Source organism: Centroberyx affinis, unplaced genomic scaffold (assembly GCF_046629955.1).
Source record: "Centroberyx affinis isolate AG114_WGS23_722 - 3 ecotype Tasmania unplaced genomic scaffold, CSIRO-AGI_Caff_v1 ptg000243l_1, whole genome shotgun sequence".
In the NCBI taxonomy this organism is placed as follows: domain Eukaryota; kingdom Metazoa; phylum Chordata; class Actinopteri; order Beryciformes; family Berycidae; genus Centroberyx; species Centroberyx affinis.
The window spans coordinates 116,179-140,020 of NW_027278927.1; the positions used below are offsets into that span (position 1 = coordinate 116,179).

At 43.1% G+C, this 23,842-nt stretch overlaps 1 protein-coding gene across 1 annotated transcript in view; it reads left to right on the plus strand.

The window, feature by feature from the left end:
* Window positions 1–23,842, plus strand: part of flt1 (fms related receptor tyrosine kinase 1) — a 48,109-nt gene that overhangs the window by 10,059 nt on the left and 14,208 nt on the right. Inside the window, exons 5-10 of the mRNA XM_071543923.1 lie at window positions 89–254; window positions 483–619; window positions 1,366–1,540; window positions 1,792–1,909; window positions 2,749–2,918; window positions 3,063–3,210. Coding sequence (XP_071400024.1) covers window positions 89–254; window positions 483–619; window positions 1,366–1,540; window positions 1,792–1,909; window positions 2,749–2,918; window positions 3,063–3,210 — 914 coding nt within the window. The remainder of the gene's footprint in view (window positions 1–88; window positions 255–482; window positions 620–1,365; window positions 1,541–1,791; window positions 1,910–2,748; window positions 2,919–3,062; window positions 3,211–23,842) is intronic.

Consider the following 23,842-nt stretch of genomic DNA (forward strand, 5'->3'; position numbering starts at 1 on the left):
TTTCCACTTGTTCATGAGGGTGTGTTCTGTTCATGGTTGACATGATCAATGGTTGATGAGTGTTGTCTTCTCCTCCCTCCTCCCACAGTTCCCTGACCAAGACCTGAGCCCAGACCAGAGGAACATTGTTTGGAACAGCAAGCAAGGCTTCACCATTCGCAGTCCAACCTACTATTACGTCGGCCTCTTCTTCTGCCAGACCACCACTGACGGCGTCGCACACTCGTCACACATATACTTTATACACAGACAAGGTCAGCGTGCTCTCTGCTGCAGTACATAAACATAAATGTATTCAATACATATCACATGTGTATGTGTGTTTCAGTGGTTTATGCATAAAAGTCAACTTCTACAATACTTTCATTTGCCTTTTTAAATTCTAACCTGTTCTCTGTATCCTGCAAAAAAATTTTTGATTCACTAATATTTTCTGTTCTTTTTTATCGAATTCCCTCCCTTATTTCTCTCCCCTGTGGCAGTGAGTAACATCATGGAGGTTTATCTGAACAGCAGTGGATCTGTTCAGGCTCTGAAGGGAGAGAGACTGGCCTTGAACTGCACTGCCACTGGAGAGCTGAACACCAGAGTCAACATCACCTGGGATTACCCTGGAAAGGTCAGACCTACGTTAATGTCCGTGGAGAATTTCTATGAACTAGCCAAGTGCAGGTTTAGACGGCAAATGACCTTTGACAGAGGTTGAGAGGGGGTTTATTAGCACGGTACAGTCTGCTTTCTGAGATAACAGTAGAGAACAGTACACGTCTTTATGCAGTCTGAAATGTGGCAGCAGGCCACCTAGTACTGCTGAAGTGCCTCTGAGCAGTGCAATTATATACAAATGATATACCCCCTTATATACAAATGTACCAACCAGCTGAAAAGACAGCTCTTGACAATAAGCTAACATTACGTCGCTGTCAGCTGAAAACCTTGTAACTCCACTTTTGGAGTGGATTGAATTGAAGGATAATTGAAGGATTACAGTACATGCTTCCCTATGGGTTGAGAAAATTCTGCAACCCTTGGATTTACAAAACCTTTTCAAAACCAATTTGATAAAGTCAAAAACGCACTGTGGTCAAGCTAGCAAAAAAGCTTTTTTTTCTCACTACCTGAAAAGCTGGACATTTTGGAGATACAAGGTTTCCCCCCTACAACAGCCATTAACTAAATACAGTGTTGCAACCTCATTGTCATGTTATGTTTGCATTTACCTTTGTAAAAAACATACAGACATCGACACAAAGATTATTACTCTTAACACATTCAAATATTAGTGTTTATCCGTGCCAATACAGGACAACAGGGACAAAAGGTCAACCTTCTCTGCTAATTCTCTTGCTCCCTCTCCACCTTCAGGAAAATGGCGTGGGCTCCATCAGTAAGCGGATCCTGAACATCCGAACCCACATGCTGTTCTACAGCATTCTGACAATCCCCAAGCTGCAGCGCTCAGACCGAGGCCTCTACACCTGCCGCGTCACCAGCGGTGAAAAAATCAGACGAGAAACCAAAGCTACTGTTACTGTCTATGGTTAGCTGTCCTCCTCCTAGACTCTCCCTTCAACACATTCACATTTTCCCACCGCGGAAATCACTGTGGTCAGATTAATCATACGTGCATGAGGTTCACAATGACATCCTCTTAAGGCTTATCTCTCTCCACACACTGAATCACTGTCTAGGGCGCTGGATAAATGTCACAATCGAGTACTAAGTAAATTCTTCATTCACTGTCTCAATCTTAAGTGTGTGTGTGTACATTTGTATCCCCCCCTCTCTTAGACCGTCCGTTTATCCGCCTGAAGCCCAGAGAAGGATCTGTGATGGAGGCACAAGCAGGACAGAAGTCTTACCGGCTCTCTCCCAAACTCCGAGCCTTCCCCGTCCCTGAAGTCATCTGGTAAGAGCTCACAGCTTGGGACAAGCCAAGATCCCCGTGCCCAGAGGGAGACGAGGGGTTCAGTCCCCTGCCTCTGAAATCACATGTTCCCCATCCCGCCACAGCTTTCTCTCCTGTGTCTCCCTCCCCTTCTGTGTCTCCTTTGCATCCCTTTCCTACTGTCTAAATAAAGAACAAGAACAAATATACAAAAGGGTAGGTGGACTGCCCACTGCTCTTAAAGCCATAATCTGCAAGATGCATGTTTTTTTTGTTTTCTATTTATTTTGGTGCTATCTTTGGTGCTAAGCGACCATTGCTGTGGTGTTTCTGCACTGCACTTAGATCACCTGCCAGTCAGTGTAGCCAGTACCTTGATCTTCTTTTTCCTCTGATTTTCTGTTTGTCTGTTTTATTGATATAATTATATACATTTATTTATTTATTCCAAGCGAATGGTAAATAAAATGCATCACTTTCTGTACAAGGATTTTTCCCGGGAAAGACCTACCAGACACGGGGATGTTGTAAAAGAAAATGTATAAACTTTCATGAACTGGATATAGGTTGAATCACTGTTGTGTTTTATTAGTCAGCGATAGAGAGTTGCAAAACAGATTATTACAAAATACAAATTAACCATGGCATTCAAGCAATGATATACATATTTCATCATCTAAGTGATCTAATAAATTGGCATTGTATATCCAAGAATTATTTTGCTACTTTATATGACTTTGGCTTATAATGAGAATTGTTTGGACTTTGTCCTTGAAATTCTGGCATTGAAATTCCTCTCACTTTCCTTTGAGTCTTCCAAAACTTTGCTCAAGGATTCCCTCTCTCTGTGTTTCTGACAGGTTGAAGGATGGCATGGTGGCAGCAGAGCAGTGCTCCCGATACCACGTGGACGGGAATTCCCTGATTATCCGGGATGTAGCAGAGGAGGATGCTGGGAAGTACACTATCCTGGTAGGAAACCAGCAACACGGACTCTACCAGAATCTCACGCTCACACTTGTGGTCAACGGTGAGAGACGCTGGTTGTATTCTTCAGTCACCATTCACCTTTACATCTGTCCGTCTCTTCTTGGTGATTAAACTTTGCTCTTATATCTGTGTGTGTGTGTGTGTGTGTGTGTGTGTGTGTGTGTGTGGGCTTGTTGGCTGACAGTGGGTCCTCAGATAGGGGAGAAGGCGGTGTCGTTGCAGGAGCCTGGCACTGTCCTGCGGGGGAGCAGACAAGCCCTGCACTGCACGTCCCACGGAGTTCCTGCTCCACACATCCAGTGGCTCTGGCACCCCTGCCCATCCAAAGGCCTGTAAGTAGCCCAGCAGAGTGGACACAGTACAGTGTTCAAAATGAGTTATCCACCATTTAAATATAGGACACCTACCCCATCATAATGATTACTAGCATGAAAGTAAACTTCTCTATTCAGTAGTATTAAAATTGTTAGCTGCTTTGAACCTTCTCTTTACAAAATAGTAACATTTTAAAGGATGTACTCATTTGTGTTTTTTAAAATATTGAACAATGAAAATACTGTTTTAAATACTGTATTTTTTCTCCAAAATGCATACATAACATTTTGGATATAAGCCCTTCACATTTAATTAACACACAGTAGCCTAGCAAGAGAGGAATTTTTATATATATGTATATATATATATATATATATATATAAGGAGAGAGAGAGAGAGAGAGAGAGAGAATGAATATAGAATATAGAATATACATTTGTGTTTCCTAAGACTATACAGCTATACTGAGCTCATTGTATCCTTTGCTGCTTGGTACTTATTATCATCAATCAAATCCATCAGAAATGGTGCCACGTTAAATTGAGGAATAATTTTTCATTAGGTCATTAGTTAATTAAATAATAATAGTTGTAAAATGTTGTACATTTTGTACATATTTTAGCTGCATCAAATTAAGGGCAATGAATAGTCCAAAAAATGTATGTCTTATTTGTTGCATGTTAATTGTGTGTGTGTGCGCGCGCACATGTGTGCGCGCGTGTGTGTGTCATTTTGAAAACCGAGACATGTTTTGTCTATTTCAGCATGTGTTCAGACAGGGTTTCCTTTTTGTAACCAGAACAGATGCCTTTGGAGGCCTTTCATGTGTAGGAGTGTGTGTTTGTGTGTGTCTGTGTGTGTGTGTGTGCGTGTGTTTCATGTTTGTGTTTATGTGCATGCTTTCATGTGACGCTTTCCCCATATGTTTGTTCCCTTACTGTCCATACATCTTTTTCCATATGTTTGTTCAAGTGTATATGAATGTGTAGCCTATGTATGCGTACCCGTGCGCGCGTGTGTGTGTGTGTGTGTGTGTGTGTGCATGTGTGTGTGTGTGTGTGAATCTGTGTGTGTGTGTGTGTGTATGAATCTATGTGTGTGTGTGTGTGTGTGTGCCTGGTACATTCACAGACTCAGTACACAGTGTAACTCAGACTTGAAAGGGCAGAGAAAAAAACACACTTCAATAGGGGCCAGTTCCGTGCTCTCAGTCACGATTTGTTGGTTTCCAAATCAAACGCTATGATTTAATGAATTTCCTGTGCAGGACGCAGGGTGAGAGGCCTGTTTATTATTGTGATTGCACACTGCATCCTGTGATGCTTTTTCTTATATCTGACACACACACTATATATAAAGTTCTCATGAGAAATGGCCCAGCCCAGTGATGCCTTGAGACAGTCATTTAGTCCAACACACACACACACACACACACACACATGCATAGTCAAGCAAGCACTTGGCAAAAACATGATTGAGCGGTTCTCGGAGGTCAGACACTTATTGTGTTGGTTATGACCGAGTCAGAAAGGTTAAGTATTACCTGAGAGCTCCACAGCAGCCGCCCATATTCTATTCCCCTTCTGAGACACACTGACATCATCAGTGTACTTGACCCTTAACCCCGGCACTCTCACATGGCGCCATGCCTACATGCCTCCAACATGGTTTCACCCCTCCGTATCTGCAAATACAATCTATATAATGAACATGGTCATCTTTTTGGCCAGCTGAGGACGCCAACATATCTCTGTGAGCTTGTGATATTCATTGTTAGACTGAAACTGGCTACACTGAGGCAAATTCTTCATCTTCCCATAAAGTCAACCTTTATCATTAGTAGCTCTGTATATAAAGACAGGATGAGATGTTGAGGTAATCATTTATTTTGGCATTATGCTTTTATCGCACTTTGATTTTGTGCGGAAGTCCAGTATGTATGAGAGCATCTTTGTTTTTGTTTCAGTATGAGAACAGAAGGGTCAGATGCAATCTGCAGGTGGAAGAAAATCTGCCAAGTATTATGATTAATTAGTTCAATTGATGGTTAATATTTAATGTAAATTCATCCGGATTGGGTAATATGTAAGTAATTCAAGTGATGGTCCACAGTAATGTCCCAGCAGATTACATTTGGCCCCTTTACTGGTTCAGCCATGGTCCTCTGTAAAGCTCTGTTCTGGTTCTGGTTTGGTTTCAGTGACTGTGTTGAGTGTGTTACATTAGACTAGTGATTGAGAGTGACTGGCTGGATCCTCACTAGGCCCTTGTTCTTTGCAGCTCGGCTGCACCACGAGCCTGACGCCGCGCTGGAGGAGGCCCAGGGACAGTGGACCGGGCCAGGCCAGGCTGAGAGGGCCTGGGTCCTGGGTCCTGGGTCCTGGGTCCTGGGTCCTGGTCCACTCCTGGGTCTGGCCCTGGGAACCGCAGCGCTCTTATCTGGCCCGGGCAGGAGGCGCACTGGGCTTCCTGTGCGAAAATCAGAGCGCTTTTCCTCTCGTTGTTTGGCTTCCTCCCCGACGCGAGACGCTTCCCAGCAGCGTGATTGTCCCTTCGTCTTCAAACGTGGCACAGTCCGCTTCCTCAAGAGCTTGATCTATTCTTGAGACCCCCTCACCCCACCCCCCCACCCCAACTCTGCTGCCCCCCACACATACCTCTCCAACCCCTTCCCTCGCCAGCTCTGCCCTCCACCCCGACCCACCGTCCTCCACCTCATCAGAAGAACAACCCCCTGCCGCCTTCCCCCTCTCAAGCCCCCCCCCCACCCCCACCTCACCCCTCCACACACTCATCAATACTTCTCCATAGCAGCCAGAACCCTCAGTGACATCACCAGCCCTATGTGACGCCCCTGTGACCCCAAACCGGTGTGGAAAGTGAGGAAAGTGACTTGGAACACTGCTGAGCAGTGAAGACGAGGAGTTGCTTGGAGATCGCAGGAAAAGAGGAAGAAAATAAATGCCACGCCACTGAGGATATAAGGATATCTGCTTTAATGATTATTATTTATTTATTTCCTTCATTGCCCACATTTGTATTCTCCCCTCCCACCCAGCCACCCTGTACTTGTTTTACGCTTTTTACATTACTTTTCTCAGACATTTTTGAGCCAGAAGAAGTGCAATTCCATCCATCCACTAGCCACATTTCTGGAGCTGCTTTGCTTTTTGTGTCCTAGAGTGGTACTATAATGGGTGCATGAACCGTGCCTGTCCTAAGCCCTGACATCCTGATCTGATTCTGACATCCACGAAAGCTGTGAGTTCTGTTCCGATTTTAGTCATGAGTAGAAGTTCAAAATGCACTCACCCTGGACGGGCGAACAGGAGAGAGGACAAGCTTTGTGTTGTTCACTATGGGATGCCTACAGTTCTCTATTAAAAGACTGACGGTCCACAGACGCCTACCATGTAGGAAGTCTCCCCAGACCAGAGACTATGACTTGCCTATGTCATATTATGTCATCCTATGTCGTCAAGTGTCATCCTATGTCAAATTATGTCTTCTGTTTGTGTGTCAAATGATGTCAGTATATCTCACCTTTTGTCTTCGTATTTGAAAGTTCCTTAAAATCAACTAAGTGTGTGTGTGATACAACAAGCCATTTGAAGAGGATGACTGCCATAAGTGTTTAATTGTAGTCCATTTCTTTGTGAGAGTGTGTGTGTGTGTGTGTGTGTGTGTGTAAAGCAAGTGTGTATATTATGTGAGCATGTGTATACTTGTGCAAGCAGCAGGAATTTGTGTGTGTGTTTGTGTGGACGTGCATGCATGTGTCTGCGTGTGTGTGTGTGTGTGTGTGTGTGTGTGTGTGTGTGTCTGTGACCTCCACACAAGTGTCCCATTCTACGGGTCTCTCCCAATGTGATTCATTCCTTGTATACAGATGTTCTATGAGTAATATATGAGTCTAATATTTAATAATTTTATACAACTAACTTACATATGATAAATGACAATAATTGCCAAACGTGTATGAAACTGTTAAGATGTATTGGTTTGAAGTGTTATATCAGTCGTTTGTGTTTTTGCATTAAACTTTGCTTACATTTGTGGCTTGGTTTATATGGCTGTGTGGTTATTTTGGGTCTGAGACAGGAACGGACAGGGACAGCGGTTAGAGTGTATTTTAGGCAACAGGAAGAAAAGGCAGGAGATGACCCCCACTGATACACAACTTGGGACTTCTCATTCATATTTCCTTCTCTGTGTATATCACATTAAACAGGCGACCGCTCACCCTGTTGGCAGGCACACACTGTGTGAATGTGGCTGTGGAATGACTGTCTATGCTTACGTGTACATTTTTGTGTCTAACCGTGTTTGTGTCCATGCATCTAACCATCTAACAAATCATATCTCTTGCCTTTTTGTGAGTGTGTGTGTGTGTGTGTGTGTGTGCATGTGTGTGTGTGTGTGCGTGCGTGCGTGTTTTGTGTGTAAGATTGAGTGAGAAAGCTTTTCCTGGGAGGCGTGGGAGAGTTAACTGGTAGTAGTTTGCACCTGTGTGTGTGTGTGTGTGTGTGTGTGTGTGTGTGTGTGTGTGTGTGTGTGTGTGTGTGTGTGTGTGTGAGTGTCAGGGCCCTTGGTGCCATGCACAGGGTGGGCCGTTCCTATCTATGCCAAGAGGAAGAGCAATCAGGCAGGGAGAGGAGAGGAACCAGCCTGAGGGAGCGGCACAGGACAGTGAGAGCAGACAGAGACACAGACAGATATACCGTAGATAGACAGAGAGGGGAATTTGAAATGGGCACCAAAACCTCTATAAACAGACAGAAGATCAATGAACAGTGTCACAATAATCATAGACAGTGATTATGATTAATTGAACCAGTGTTTTTACATTGTGAGTCTGATGCTACTCTTTGCTTTCATAGGACTTATTTATTTTTATTTTATTTTATTTATTTTTTCCTTTATTTAAGCAGGAAGTCTCATTGAGATCAAGATCTCTTTTCCAAGAGAGACCTGCTAACAGAACAGATATAAAAAAGACATATAAGTTCATTCATACATTGCTACACAGCAGCTAACAATCAGCAATCGAAGACAAATCAGTGGAAACAGTTACAGTCAATGATAGGAAAATCACGGATTAAGAATTTGAACTTTTCTAAAGAGACAAGGGATTCTAATTTCAAAGACCTTTGCAAATCATTCCATTTGTAAGGCGCATAGTATTGAAAAAAAACTTTTTTGCCAAGCTCTGTATTTACATGTGGAATATCTAAGATTAGGTAATCATGAGACCTGGTACCATATTTACTGGCTTTAATTTTGATTAGAGAACAGAGGGGTAATGGGGTAATTTTCCTAGCAGAGCCTTATAAAGTACAATGCATTTCCCTTCTTTTTGTCAAAGAAGACCATCCCACTTTTTCATACAGGACACAGTGGTTAATATGAAATTTATCACCAGTGTACCATAGCGGAGCTAATTTTTCTAGCTAATTGTTCTATTAGGCATCGAAAAGCACGCTTTATTTATATACAGATATCCCATTTTAACTTTCAGCCTGTGAGAGAGGTGTTACATGGGTCTTAAAGGATAGTTTAGTGTCCAGCCAAATTCCTAAGTATTTATAAGAATCTACAGTTTCAGTTTGGGGTCCATTTAAAGTGTGAATACCAATATTAGTTATAATGCTATTCACACAGTGAGACCTTGAAAAAAAAAACCCATACATTTAGTTTTATCAGAGTTCAGGGCAAGTTTGTGACTGACTAACGATATTTGAAAAGTATCAAAGGCGGACTGCAAGTTCGAGACAGAGGAGCCAGAGGCATACAAGACTGTGTCGTCAGCATAAAAATGGACATTGCAGTATGGTTTTGGAAGGAATATATTATTTATATAAATTGTAAAAAGAAGTGGGCCAAGAACAAACCCTTGTGAAACTCCTTTAATGAGCTTGATCTAACCCCATCAGCAACAATACCTTGAGTCCTTCCAGAAAGGTAAGCAGAAAACCAGTTAAGAGAAGCATTATCAAATCCAATGGAAGAGAACTTATACAGTAAAATGCTTTGATCCACGGTGTCAAATGCATTCGATAAGTCAACAAAGAGTGCGGCACAATGTTGTTTTTTATCCAGAGAGTTGACAATATCATCTATTACCAGATTTGAAGCTGTTACTGTGCTGTGACCAGGTCTAAACCCTGATTGCTGTGACTGTAAAATGTTATACCTGCCCAAAAATGGTCTTACTTGTGCATTAACTAATGATTCTAAAATTTTGGCAAGATAGGAAAGCTTGGAGATAGGACGATAATTGTTTAGACCACTGGCATCGCCACCTTTATGCAGGGGAAATCCCTGTGCAGCTTTCTAAACCTTGGGGATGCTGCCTGAGAAAATTGTTTGATTAAAAATGCGAGCAAGCAGAGTGGCAATTAAAGGAGCAGAAGGCAAGGATCCAGATTGTCCTCTCCTGTCGAATTCTTTACATTTAAATTAATTAATGCATTATAAACATCTGTGTAATTTGTAGGCCTAAAAGAGAATTTATATTCATGACAGAGGAATAAAGTGGGGGGTTTCTACCGAAGAAATAGGGGTGTAATTATCAATGACAATATTAGTAGACAGCCTTTCAAATAAATGCCCAGAGGAGATGAAATGATGGTTAAAAGCTTCACACATATCTGATTTGTTAGTGATAAGACCATGTCCACAGTTAATTTGGGAGGGGAGAGAGGTGGCAGATTTCTTTGTCAAAGAATTCACATTCTACCAAAAACTGGACGAATTTGTATTGAGAGAGGACAAATAATAGCTAGATTTTGCTTTTCTTACGAGGCTAATGCACTGGTTTCTCACTTGTCTAAAGCTTTGTCTGTCAACCTGAGAGCCTGCAGGTCTAGCCTTGGACCATTTCTTGTCTCTGATATGAATAGCAGCAGAGATTTCTGAGGAAAACCATGGATTGCATCTATTTTTGATTGGGAGGTTCTTATAAGGGGCATGCTTATCAGCTATAGAATTAAAAACATTAGAGAAGTGATCTAGGCCTAAGTCAGGTTCAGGAATGGTAGATTCTTCCTAAATCAGAATAGTACAAGTCAAGCAGAAAACCTTGTTCCACAAAATGTCTAAAATTCCTTTTTGTGATAATACCAGCTTTATATTTCAGAATTTTTGTATTTTTAATACATGCAATCGGACAGTGATAGCTGATATCCTGGGCAAAGACCCCATTGGCTAAGTATTTATGAGGCCTGTTAGATACTATAACATCAGTCAATGTAGATTTTGAAGGATCTTTACTATTTGGCCTAGTATGTTTGGATATCAGTTGAGTGAGATTGAACTCAGCACATAGCTCCTTTAGCCCAGCAGAGTTACTAGTGAGCCAATCAAGATTCAGGTCACCCATAATAATAATTCAGATGAGGCATAATATGAAAACAGCTTACCCATATCCTCCCAGGCCTCTTTTTCTCTTAAGCCAGGTTTCAGTGAGGATAAAGATGTCTGCAGATGATTCATGTATCATAACAGTGATGAAGTCTAACTTTGGGATTAAGCTCCGGATATTTGATGCAAGAGACCCAGACCATGGCGTGCTTTAAAGTCAAGCAGAGATTCTAAATCTGAGTCAAGAGGATGGGTATTGATTTGTAAAAGATTGTTTACAGAAACACTGTTTGGTCTAGCTTTCTGCCAAGGCAGACGAGTGCATAAGATTCTGGGAATGAGGATGATATTATACGGATTTGTGACAACCAGTATGTTAGAACTGGTAGCCCAAGCCAGATCAAAGTCATTGTGTGCCCGATTGGAAAGAAAATGACTTGAGGATAAAAAGACATTTGTAGGGCAATTTTGATCATTAAAACTGTAGTGCTTGTGGGGTTTAAAATCAATGACAGGAATATGAGAAACACATGAGCTAGGAGCTAAGTGAATATCTGAAGCAGAGGATACAGTTATCACAGGCCATTGTTCAGCATTTTATCAAAACATTGAGATATTTGATAGACATATAGTGCTGATGATGCAAATAAATTTCCTTTGACACCTCAAATCAAAAATTTTTATTTGATGTAATTGTTATGTAATAACCTTAGACTGGTATAACTCCTTTGCATTCAGGAATTCATAGTTCCACGCTCATCCGAAACATAACAAACATAATTTTTATTGCCAAGTGAATTGTGAATTGTGAATTGTGTCATCACCAAATGCCATAATTTCCCCTGCTCACTGATAGATAGATAGATAGATAGATAGAGACAGACAGACAGACAGACAGACAGATGGGAAATAGGCTATACTGGTGTGTCTTCAGCAGCATTAGTATATAACAGCAAAGGAAAATATAGTCATAATGAGCTAGCTTTCTACGTTGGTGCTGTCCCACAATAGCAGGATCTGATGCTAGTTACATCAGATCCTGTGTATTGGTAAATGACCCAAAAAATAGCCTACAGAAAATACAATGAAGTAGCAATAGTTGCACGTCTGCAGCCAGATCCTTTTGACCCAATTAGCAACATACCCATGGGAGATTAATTTAAACAGAATAAAATATAGCTACTTGCAAAATCTGAAACGAATTAGGCTGTCTTGCATTTTTGCCTGTAAGAAATTACTGAGAAATATTTTTTTATTACATTAAAAAAAAATAGGTGTGTGTCTAAAGGTGAGTTCCCTAAAGCAACCACTGCTTTCTACTCAACTCACCGCCTTCTCCAATTGCAGAATTAATCTCTCATGAAAATAAAACTTTGCGCAAACACTTGTTATGGCCTCATCTGCGTCACATAACAACTGAATTATCATGGTGTAGTGGTGATAGGTATTAATGGTGTCTGATATCAATATAATTTAGAGTTAGCTTCAATGAGAATTAAGAACGGGGCACCAGATAACAGACAGCATCAACAGGTCTCATCTGAAGGAGTGAATTCTCGGCATGTTTGAATTTAAACCCACACACTGAACACAGGAGGTGACTTTATGCAAGATAATATGTTTATTACTAAACTAAAGCACACTCAATAATCAGGTATATACAAGTGAATATAGTACAGTATATACAAGAGGTATGCCCATGAATTGATGAATCAATGGCAATAGGAATAGATGATCATGTAAATATGCAATACTGATAATTAAACCAACATTTCAGCAGACACAATCATGGAAGATGAGCAGTGGAAGACATGAGTCAGCAAGATAGGAATAAAGGGGCAACAGTATAACTCTCTGGAACACTGACTCACTGAATCTTGAATAACTGAATGGTTAGGCTACTATAACTATAGGGAGCCGTAATAAAGTGTGTGATATGTGTGTGAAGTGTGAATGTAATGGAATAGCTATGTGTGATGTATGATATGATGCCCAGCGGACAATGATCAGTACATACGACACCAGCGGAGGTCCGGAGGGAGATGAAGCACGCTGAGGCCGGGAGGCTGTGAGGAGTCTCGGCTCGACGAGGTGCTGGAGGATGAAGATCCGACGTCTGTTCAGTTGATCTCAGCAGGCCGCAGCAGAGTGAAGCACGCAGGCTGGAGCACACAGGCTGCTGGACAGGGCTGTGGGTCTCTCAAGGCTAACGCCGACCCACTCTGGAGGTTCTGATGATTCTTCAGAGTTAAACTCAGCAGGATGGCTGATAGTGAGGTTGTAGCAGGCAGGACACACAGACACACGTGCTGGTGTGTGTGTATTTGTCAGGCAGATAGGCAGGCAGCAAGGCAATCTTCACTGTTTCGGATGAAACAGGCTTCTACTTGGCTTGATGATGATGATGCAGTTGAGTCCGTCTTTGGAGACAAACTTTGGAACAAAGTTGTTGTCAGACTCCGTTAGCACACGTGTCGCGACCACGTAAAGTGCATGAAATCCGCATTGGAAATGTGTGTGTTTGGTTTTGTTGTGATCAGTTGAGGGGTGTGTGCGTGGGCTGGCATGTCTAGTTTTACGGCTCATTACATATGCATGAAACCCTAATTTTGGTTCCCAGATCTATACACTATAATTGACCGTCGTAACATTAACATTATTAAACTCAGCACAAATTCCTGAACACTTTAATATCAAACATGGCTATCGAAGCCCTATGTAAAGATAACGAAATTGAATAACGTAAATAACTATTATATAAAACATCACAGTTATACATAAAATTAGTCATATACATTAGAGTCCACCACAATGTGATACCCAAAGTTTCATGAGTCTGTATCAAAAATTTCTCTTGATTTTGGCAACATTCCAATGGGTGTCATCTCAGACTCTCTGTCTCTTTGGGGATTACCAAAGACAGGGCTGAGTGTTGGTGTTTTATGGTTATTTACCAGGTCTGGTCCTTGATATCAGCTCTTAGGGTGAAAATGGAGTGATTTACCAAGAGGTCAGTGGCCTCCTTTACGATCCAACCACTTTCCATCCACTTTCCTGATCCGTTATCAGGGCAGAGGCTCACACACAGGATGTAAGGCCCTTCCAGATGTGTGATGACAATGACGGTGTGGGTGCAGTTACTACATTCCCCCACTTGTCCGGTAATGGTGCGTCTCCTGGAAAGAACTGGAGCATCATTGCAGGACACAAACAACCATCACTGGCACACAGTATGATCATTGTCAGACACATGGGCAGTGAGGTGTGTATATGTAACAGTGGAATTAACAGAAGTGTGTTTGTCTGAAGTGGCTTCAGTGTGATAGGGCGCTCTAAGGGTCTCTCCTATAATAATCACTAATAAACTTGACAAACAACCTGCACGCTAAGTCTAAGTGTAAACTAATAGTTACATTCATATCCTAACCATAAGTTGTGGTAGCTAAATGAGCACATACAGTATATCATTGCTAAACTAAGGTCATCATTGAAGGCATACTTCATGAATCATTGACAAGCTGGGGCAGTGCTGGAGTGGACGGCACGCAGGCTCAGGAACTTTCCAGAGCCAGTGCCAAGGCCATCAAAATTATCACTGTTATAGGCTTGTTTCGGCAGAGGATACAGGCTAGGACATTGGATCCACATAGTGAGGTTGGGTAGAGTAATTCTGTTAGCCGTGTCATGTCTTCCATGCGTGAGAGTGGCAATGGACGCAAGGGAAGTAACTAGCAAACATTTCCCAACCATTTCTTTGGTGTCTGTGACAGAGCGGGAGGTAACCTCGGCTCTGCACTGCGAGCTGTTGCTCGATGGGTGAATGCCACACGATTGGTCGGTGTCATTCCTCACAAAGGTTCTGCTTGGACACAAAAATTGATTGTCTTTCATTAATGTGCACATTATTAGGTTAGGTATTACGTACAATTTGCAATTACTGTCATGGTTTGCCATAACAGAAGAAGTGTTCACTTTCACCTGGATGTCACTTTTCCACATGCCAACATTCATCATATCCTTCAACCTGTAGATATTCTCATGGTCTACACTTGGGAGGCTGAGCAGGAGTACCACCTCTTGAGCCTCTGTGCTCATGTATAGATGAGGAGCATTACCTAAGTTGGAGACTAGGTGCATTTGCAAGGGAATGACATTACCAGCTATGGTTCTTGAAAGGATATCATTCACCAGGCTCAAAGTCATCAAATATGGAAGGATGCGGCTCATGGTCAGGCTGTCGATGAAGGAACTGACTTCTCTGAGCATGTTTGTCATTAGCATGTTAACCTTTTGAGTATGGGCCAAATCATACTGCATCACTTCTATTAAGTGACTTACAGTGTGAAAAGTTTAGCTGAAAACAGTGTTGTGAGTGTTGAGAACTACAACAGTGCCTTGGAATTTTCTACCAATTGTTTGGGTTGTGTAAGTTGATCGGTTGTCTGTTGATGGATTTTGGGCAGTTCTACCTGTAAATCATGAACCTGTTGTTTAACAGTGGACAATCTGACTGCGTTCACTGTGGAGGTCCCGATGGAAAACAGGGAGTCACCAGCGGAGGCAGTTGTTACAACTACACCCAGAAAATGTTTGGAGCGCTGTGAGCCATGCAGCTTAGCTTGTGTGAACTTGAACTTCTCAAACTGGTGTAACCTGTGAGTTATGTCAATCTCAGCATCACTAAACTGATCTTTGGTCCAGCTCTGACCAGCAACATAAGCGCTGAATCGGAACACGAGCACCCAGAAAATCTTCATCGTGAGGATGACACAGAGGGCATGCACGATGGTTAGAAGAGGCACAGTAGTCAAACAGCACAGCACACAACAAGGCTTTGATCAATTGGAATTAGTGCAGTTGAAGATAGTAGACTGTAGATCACAGCGGTTACTATTGAGGGCTGCAATTAGACTATGCTGTGGCGTCTATCGCCACCAATGAAGCAGGTGTGCTCTGGCACACAGAGTATCAACTTACTCTCAGTTATATCTGTCAGGGAAGAATATTCTTACTAAAATGATCACGAGTGAACTGGACAGTTAAATGTATCACGCACTAATAGTTACAACTATTCAATGCAGCAATGAATTAAAGAGTTAGAAGAGGGAATGAGCACACAGGGTGCTTTAAAAGAAATCCTATGTGTTGTTTATTTGACAACAGGAGAATCCCCTACGTGTCCCATGGGGTTTTTGAACAGTTCATTCTGGTTCCTTTGAACCGATTTAAAGGTGAGGTCCTTCTGACCCCTACTGATCTTGCTTTGGTTGGTCACTGGGAAGAGTTTGTCTGTGATCTTCTGTGGGTCTGACCAATGGGGCAGGAATGTCTTGGAGACCCCCACTGGTTGACTGAAGGTGTCGCAGACCTTGTCCCCCACTTGGCGTTCAAGACTGATGGAAGACTTTTCTGTCCCGAGACTCAATGTCACATGTTCAACATGAGCGGTTTGCAAGTCAAAGCCATTCACCACAAGGGGGCATTGTCCTTCAGACTGTGACGGGCCCAAAGAGCACAAGAGTGTGTCTTGGTTGTGGAAGAACTCAGCAGGTGGCCATGGCTCTCGAGCCTGGCTGGTTTCATCTGTGGCTGAGTCAAGAAGGTTGTCATCAAGGATGGTTTTCTGAGCTAGAATATCCACGCATAGAGCATCGTACTGGTCTTCGTGGAACCACTTGTCAGGAATGGGCAGTGGCTCTCTGACCTGAGCGTAGATTTTCAAGCGTTTGAGGTCGATCAAGGCTTCAAACCGATCAAGGAGGTCCATACCAAGGATCAGAGGAAAAGTGTCCATCTCTGACACGTAGACGGGATGCATGAGGACCATGGGTCCAATTTTCAGCTCAACAAGCATCACTCGATCGATGTGGGTTTGGTTTTCCGTGAAACCTCTGATACTGAAATCACAATGGTCTATGTCGGGGTATCTGCCATTTGAAAACGAGGCTGTTTGCAGCTGGTCATACACGGAACTTGACATGACTGTCAAGTCAGCTCCTATGTCCACAAGAGCATCACAGAGTAGAGAGTTTTCAAGCTTGGTTGAAAGAAAGGGCTTTCGCTTTGTACCCTTTCTGGTGAGGTTGCACAAGAACCGGCGGAAAGGCGGTCTTCTCTTCAGTGTTGCAACTTCAGCTTTGGCAGGCATTGGCACATTGTCTGGCCTCAAATACAAATCATCACATGTTTCTCCAGGATTCAGGGTTTGGCTGTTGCCAATGTTAGGAATCACTGTCTGAGTTACACATGTGTTCTGTTTGGTTTCAGTTGTCGTAGGCAAGCCGGTCTTGGAGCGTTTATGCTCATCCTTTGGTGGATCATCGTCCACCGCCGCTAGTCATAACTGCTTACCATTCTTTCCTCTGAGCATTTTCTCAAACGCTCTGCAGGTGAATTCTTTACACATGGATCTCAATTCATCAGCTGACATGTTGAATGATTTACCATGATCTTGGCTTTCTCTATGCGGTGCATCATTTTGGGATCGGTAACGATGGTGGCGGCGGAATGACCTTTGGCGCCACCTATCATTCTGGGATCCATAGCGATGATGGTGTTCATCTGGTCTCTTATAAGTCCTATCGTTACCGTAGTCTCGCGTTGACGGGCGGTTACGTACGGGCTGGCGTTCGTGTTGGCCAGTTGGATGGTTTCCAGCTCTAGACTCACCTGACTGGAAGTAAGTTTGCTTGGAGCGAAACCTAGAATCTTTATTGTATGGTGAGCGCGATGGCTTAATGGCCATGGGCGGAGTGTGCGAGGTTGGCACACCCTCAAGTCGTAGGCCTACGGCCTTTGAGTTAAGATTGTTAACAACAACATGGTGCTCAGCAGACTTACTTTGCGGCACTTTCAATTTGTTGAACGCCCTAGTGGCAAGTTCGCGCAATTGGAGACTAGACATTATGCTTTCGTCTGCAGCAACGCCTAGGTGGAGGCTGGTCGCTGGATGCAGATTGCGAATGAAGAGTTGTTTAAATGACTTTTCTTCTTCCATTCCTGGTTCATTCCTATTACCGAAGAATGCCTTTCGCAAGCGGTGGTAATAGGCATGAGGTGATTCATTCTTGGACTGTTTAACAGTCATGGCGGTTATTAAGTCAGGTTCATTGTCACTGACATTTGAAAATTCCCGCGTCAGGGCCTGACCCAACAAGTCGTAGTTAGCTTGGACTTCAGGAACTTGACGTTCAATGAAGCTGTTGACCTCTCGACTGGAGGTGACTTTCAAGAGGTACACCTTGTCATCCAATTGTGCTTCTGGATGTCTCCGAAGGTAGTACTCCAACTGTCTGAGGTACGTCGCTGTGTCGTTTGAGCCACCCAGGACAGGGTTAAATTTCAAGATATTCCTAGCGATTTTGTCTAGGTCTATTGTATGCATGCCCAGTGGGACTGGAGGCTGATGACATTGATGTGCATCTTCAAGATCCGCTCGGGGAGTCTGAGGAGGAGGGAAGGCTCCTTCCACAGCTGGGATGGAAGTGACGCTGTCCACCGTCGGTTCAACTGTACTCAAGCCATGGGGAGGCGCTCCATTCTCATGACCTTCATTCATCAAGATGGTAGCAGGGAGGGCATCTTTCAAGATCTCCTGCCGCTTCGTCTTCTCAGATAAGATGAACTCATTCTCCTTTTTAGTGACGGCAAGCTCCAGTTGAGCTGCATCATGCTTCGTTAGGAGGTCTTCATACTTACCTTTTGTGGTGGCACACTCCAGTTGAATTGCCTCATGCTCCTTTAGGAGGTCTTCATACTTACCTTGTGCTTCTTGCAAGGCTTCCTTTTGTTGTTGAAGCTCATTCATGTATTTATTGCATGAATCTTTCTCCGCAGTATATTTGCATTTCACATCTCTCAGTTTCGTCTCGGTTTCCCAGGTTCGCTGGTGAAACTTATCAAGATATCGAGTGAGTTGAGTGACCTGGTTTTTAAGGATTGCGATTTCGTCACTATGATGGGTCAGCTCTGCTATTTGTTTGTCTTTCATCTCAACCTGGGCTAGGAGGTCAGTCATGGCCATGGTGGCCTTCATTAGAGCTTTATTCTGCTTCTCTAATAGCTCTGACTTCAGGTCAGTATCATCTTTAATTTTCTCCATGTTCGTATGGTTGAGTGTGTCAGGTGGAACACTCACAAGTTGTTCCATGATAGGAAATTTTGGTGCCATTGTGTACTTCACTTATTGGTTGATTCAACTCTATACTAAGTGGAACACAATTGCTCAGATTGCTTATCACAACACTAATTAGAAATAATAGTGAATGTGTGCACACGCCGACAGGCAACAAGCATGCAGTTAAACAGATGGCTAAGGAATGCAGCAAGCCAAACTGTTAGAATAGTGTGCTCTAGTTGCAAGGCTGCACTGAAAGGTTGAGATGGGAGGTCGTCGATCCCAACTTAAAGTAGATTTCAAAATTAAATTGGATGTTCCAATTGAATGAGTGCAATTAGTGGAAGAGGGCATTCATATTACAGCTATCTGTGCTAAAGGCTAAGGCTGTTAGTGAGCACAGTTTATTCAAGCAAACACTGGCTAATATAATACCACTGCTAAGGCAAGCAGGCCTTGAGCTCTGCTAATGAGTGGGTTAGCAAGCCAGTCTGTTCAAGCAGATGCAGCTAGCATTAGGCTAGTTAGCTTAGGCTAGGCTAATTAGGATGCTAGAGACACTATTGCTCAGTGAACTAGCGCTATGCTAAAGGCTAGTAGCTTAGCTTATGTGAGCATGCATAAAGGCTAGGAGGGTGCTAGAAATCCCTATTTGTTTAGGAGAGCACGGCCTATGCTATGCTAAGGCTATTAGCTTAACTGAAATGAGCACATGCTAGGCTAGGCTAGGTTGCTAGGCTAGGCTAGGCTAGGAGGGTGCTAGCACACCTTACTCTGTGGTAAAGGCTAAAGCGATTAGCTTAGCCACAATGCTTGGGTGCAGGCCTGGTTAGTAGGCCTCTCTGATCCAAGACACTCACACAATAGTATGCTAATGGTACCTAATCGTCTGATTAGTCAGTTTAGGTGAAGTGCACTGCACTCACAATTTTGCCACAGAGGTGGGCTTACAATGAACTACAACCGACAGTTACGCTGTTCTCCACTGTGGGAGGTTGGCGCTGTAACCTGAGCGGTTTACTGCAACGTCACCATGGTGATGCACCAGAGGTGAAATTCATGCAGATTGGGGCACAGAGGTCAGCAAGAGAAGCGCTACCCACAATAAATTTACTTATGGCCCTGTGGCTCACAGTGGTGATTGTGCGGCGACACTCGACCCGATTTTGGCTTAGTCTATTTGAGCATTAAGCAAGAGGGTCTCACTGAATAGCTTACAACACAGCTTGAGAAGTTAGCTTGGCTACGAGCGCAGCTATAATGGCTATCTGTTGAGCTACTCTAGGGGTAAACAGGTCTCCAGCTATGAGTGTACAGCAACAAGTTACAAACTCATTCAATTACTCATTACAAGTGGATATTTACCCAAATTACGTTCCTATATCTGCGGCCCAGCAGAGACGATAAAAGTGGGCTAGACTTTTATCACCAAGGAACTTTACACCATGCGATCGCTTGGCTAAATCTATAGGCACGTCCGTATAGATCAGCACTTCAAAACAACAGTCTAGACAGAATAAGCCTAGTGACTAATGAGCTACACTCATAGCACTATTATCGGCTAGGATGCGGTACACGCATAATCAGGCGTTAATGCCTCAATCTACAGCATAATGGTGGATGCCACACAATACTGCAACATTAATATCACTGCACTAATAGTGCACAACTTGAGCTGCTATTTTAACTAGTCTTAAGCACTTTTCTTATGACAGGACAAGCATCATCAATCAGTACTCCCAGTACAACAAGCACATTAGCCACACCTATACCTTCTGCTATAAAATATGAACACTGAATATTGAGTTGATTGTGTGGGTAATTCAAGCAAATCCGCCACGGGCTGTGCCAGAAATGTATGGGCAATTCAAACAACTCCGCCTCACACGGGGCACCAGATATGTAGTGGTGATAGGTATTAATGGTGTCTGATATCAATATAATTTAGAGTTAGCTTCAATGAGAATTAAGAACGGGGCACCAGATAACAGACAGCATCAACAGGTCTCATCTGAAGGAGTGAATTCTCGGCATGTTTGAATTTAAACCCACACACTGAACACAGGAGGTGACTTTATGCAAGATAATATGTTTATTACTAAACTAAAGCACACTCAATAATCAGGTATATACAAGTGAATATAGTACAGTATATACAAGAGGTATGCCCATGAATTGATGAATCAATGGCAATAGGAATAGATGATCATGTAAATATGCAATACTGATAATTAAACCAACATTTCAGCAGACACAATCATGGAAGATGAGCAGTGGAAGACATGAGTCAGCAAGATAGGAATAAAGGGGCAACAGTATAACTCTCTGGAACACTGACTCACTGAATCTTGAATAACTGAATGGTTAGGCTACTATAACTATAGGGAGCCGTAATAAAGTGTGTGATATGTGTGTGAAGTGTGAATGTAATGGAATAGCTATGTGTGATGTATGATATGATGCCCAGCGGACAATGATCAGTACATACGACACCAGCGGAGGTCCGGAGGGAGATGAAGCACGCTGAGGCCGGGAGGCTGTGAGGAGTCTCGGCTCGACGAGGTGCTGGAGGATGAAGATCCGACGTCTGTTCAGTTGATCTCAGCAGGCCGCAGCAGAGTGAAGCACGCAGGCTGGAGCACACAGGCTGCTGGACAGGGCTGTGGGTCTCTCAAGGCTAACGCCGACCCACTCTGGAGGTTCTGATGATTCTTCAGAGTTAAACTCAGCAGGATGGCTGATAGTGAGGTTGTAGCAGGCAGGACACACAGACACACGTGCTGGTGTGTGTGTATTTGTCAGGCAGATAGGCAGGCAGCAAGGCAATCTTCACTGTTTCGGATGAAACAGGCTTCTACTTGGCTTGATGATGATGATGCAGTTGAGTCCGTCTTTGGAGACAAACTTTGGAACAAAGTTGTTGTCAGACTCCGTTAGCACACGTGTCGCGACCACGTAAAGTGCATGAAATCCGCATTGGAAATGTGTGTGTTTGGTTTTGTTGTGATCAGTTGAGGGGTGTGTGCGTGGGCTGGCATGTCTAGTTTTACGGCTCATTACATATGCATGAAACCCTAATTTTGGTTCCCAGATCTATACACTATAATTGACCGTCGTAACATTAACATTATTAAACTCAGCACAAATTCCTGAACACTTTAATATCAAACATGGCTATCGAAGCCCTATGTAAAGATAACGAAATTGAATAACGTAAATAACTATTATATAAAACATCACAGTTATACATAAAATTAGTCATATACATTAGAGTCCACCACAATGTGATACCCAAAGTTTCATGAGTCTGTATCAAAAATTTCTCTTGATTTTGGCAACATTCCAATGGGTGTCATCTCAGACTCTCTGTCTCTTTGGGGATTACCAAAGACAGGGCTGAGTGTTGGTGTTTTATGGTTATTTACCAGGTCTGGTCCTTGATATCAGCTCTTAGGGTGAAAATGGAGTGATTTACCAAGAGGTCAGTGGCCTCCTTTACGATCCAACCACTTTCCATCCACTTTCCTGATCCGTTATCAGGGCAGAGGCTCACACACAGGATGTAAGGCCCTTCCAGATGTGTGATGACAATGACGGTGTGGGTGCAGTTACTACAATGGAATGTTGTCTATTTATATTTATTTGTTTTGTGCGGTCTGCGCCCTGATGGTCTCGTGCGTACAGTCAGTATTACCTATGACGTTCGGAAAGCCCGCAACACGAAGGGATTTGTCCTTGATTGTCTGTCTTTGCACGTCAGTCTCATCCCCTGTCACCAGCATGCAGAGGGCGCGTGCTATCTGGAGTAGCGCGGCAGGGATTTCTGCTGTGGGATCTGGCTCTGCAAATACGCGGCACAGCTCAATCATCGAGGTCCCATTCATGCGTAAACGCTGACGCACTTTGCACTTTGCATTTGCAGCACGCCCGTGCGCCCTGCAGGCTGTTTGTCTCTTTTTATGATCCCTTATGAATTCAACCGACTCGTGGATGAGATGAAGCTGTGTTTGAGAGTGTAAAAGTAGGATTAAAGGCGAGAAGGCAGCCCGTGCGTAAAAGCGCATTAATAAGCGTTCCGTGAAGGATTTAGTGGCCCGAGATCGTGTGATTGTTTTTAATATTGATTAATTTTACTGATACTGGTTATTGCTTCATGTTTTTTGTGAATCACCAGCTCATATCCTATTTGATGTTTCTGACGTTTAATAGTAAACTATGCAGATTCGGTGTTTTACATCACGAGACATGCAAATGGACTTAAGTTAGAGTCAAAATCCGCGTATCATAATGTGAAGGTGGACGCCTTGATTTACATATTTATCACCTCAGGTGCTAGTCTTGCAGGAAGCTGCGTGTCCCCGCGCGTAACCCTCGGATTGGAATCAGCGCAGTGGGGTGCGCGCATAATAAAACTACTAGCTAACCACTGCGCGGCGCTTAAGCCAGTGTATTACATTTGTCCATTTTTCATAATGATAGTTACAAAAATATACAACCCTTGAACATGACATATTCATTAACTGACATTTAACAGTGGTATTTACAGAGTTTATCAGGGTTGCAGTGCTCAGCAACTCGTCACTGGCAAAGACTGCAGAAAGGAGAGAGGGAGGTAGATTGCGTGCATCTCCAGACAGTATCAATTACTGTGTAGTTTACTAATGCACCTTTCCTCCTCCAACCATCAAGGGTGTGTATAGAGCTCTCTCTCTCTCTCTCTCTCTCTCTTTGTCAGGTCCTGTATGATTTCAGCTTTACTCATCAGAAAAGTGACGTGCCTAAATAACCACAAGCAGCTTGCTGGAGGAAGAATAAGCTCCAGTTCCCATAGCTTCACTAGTCTGTAATCTATAAATTCAGACTTGTGAGAGTCTTTGAGTGGGATGGGAAACTGTTGTCCTGGAAATGTGGGATGATTTGTTAAGAATGGAAGGAAGTTGATCTACAGGATGACAATACCACCTCTGCATCCTCTATAGATGAACAATCAGGCATTACATAGCACTCCAAAGATTCACCATTGTCAGCCCTAACCGACACACATAACATGGGATGAGGATAATGGTTATTGTATAGGCTAGAGGACATGATGTTACTGATAAAAATGGGTAGGTGGTGATTATGATTATGTGAATGATGATGACGATAACATGATCAAGGCATTTCTCTGT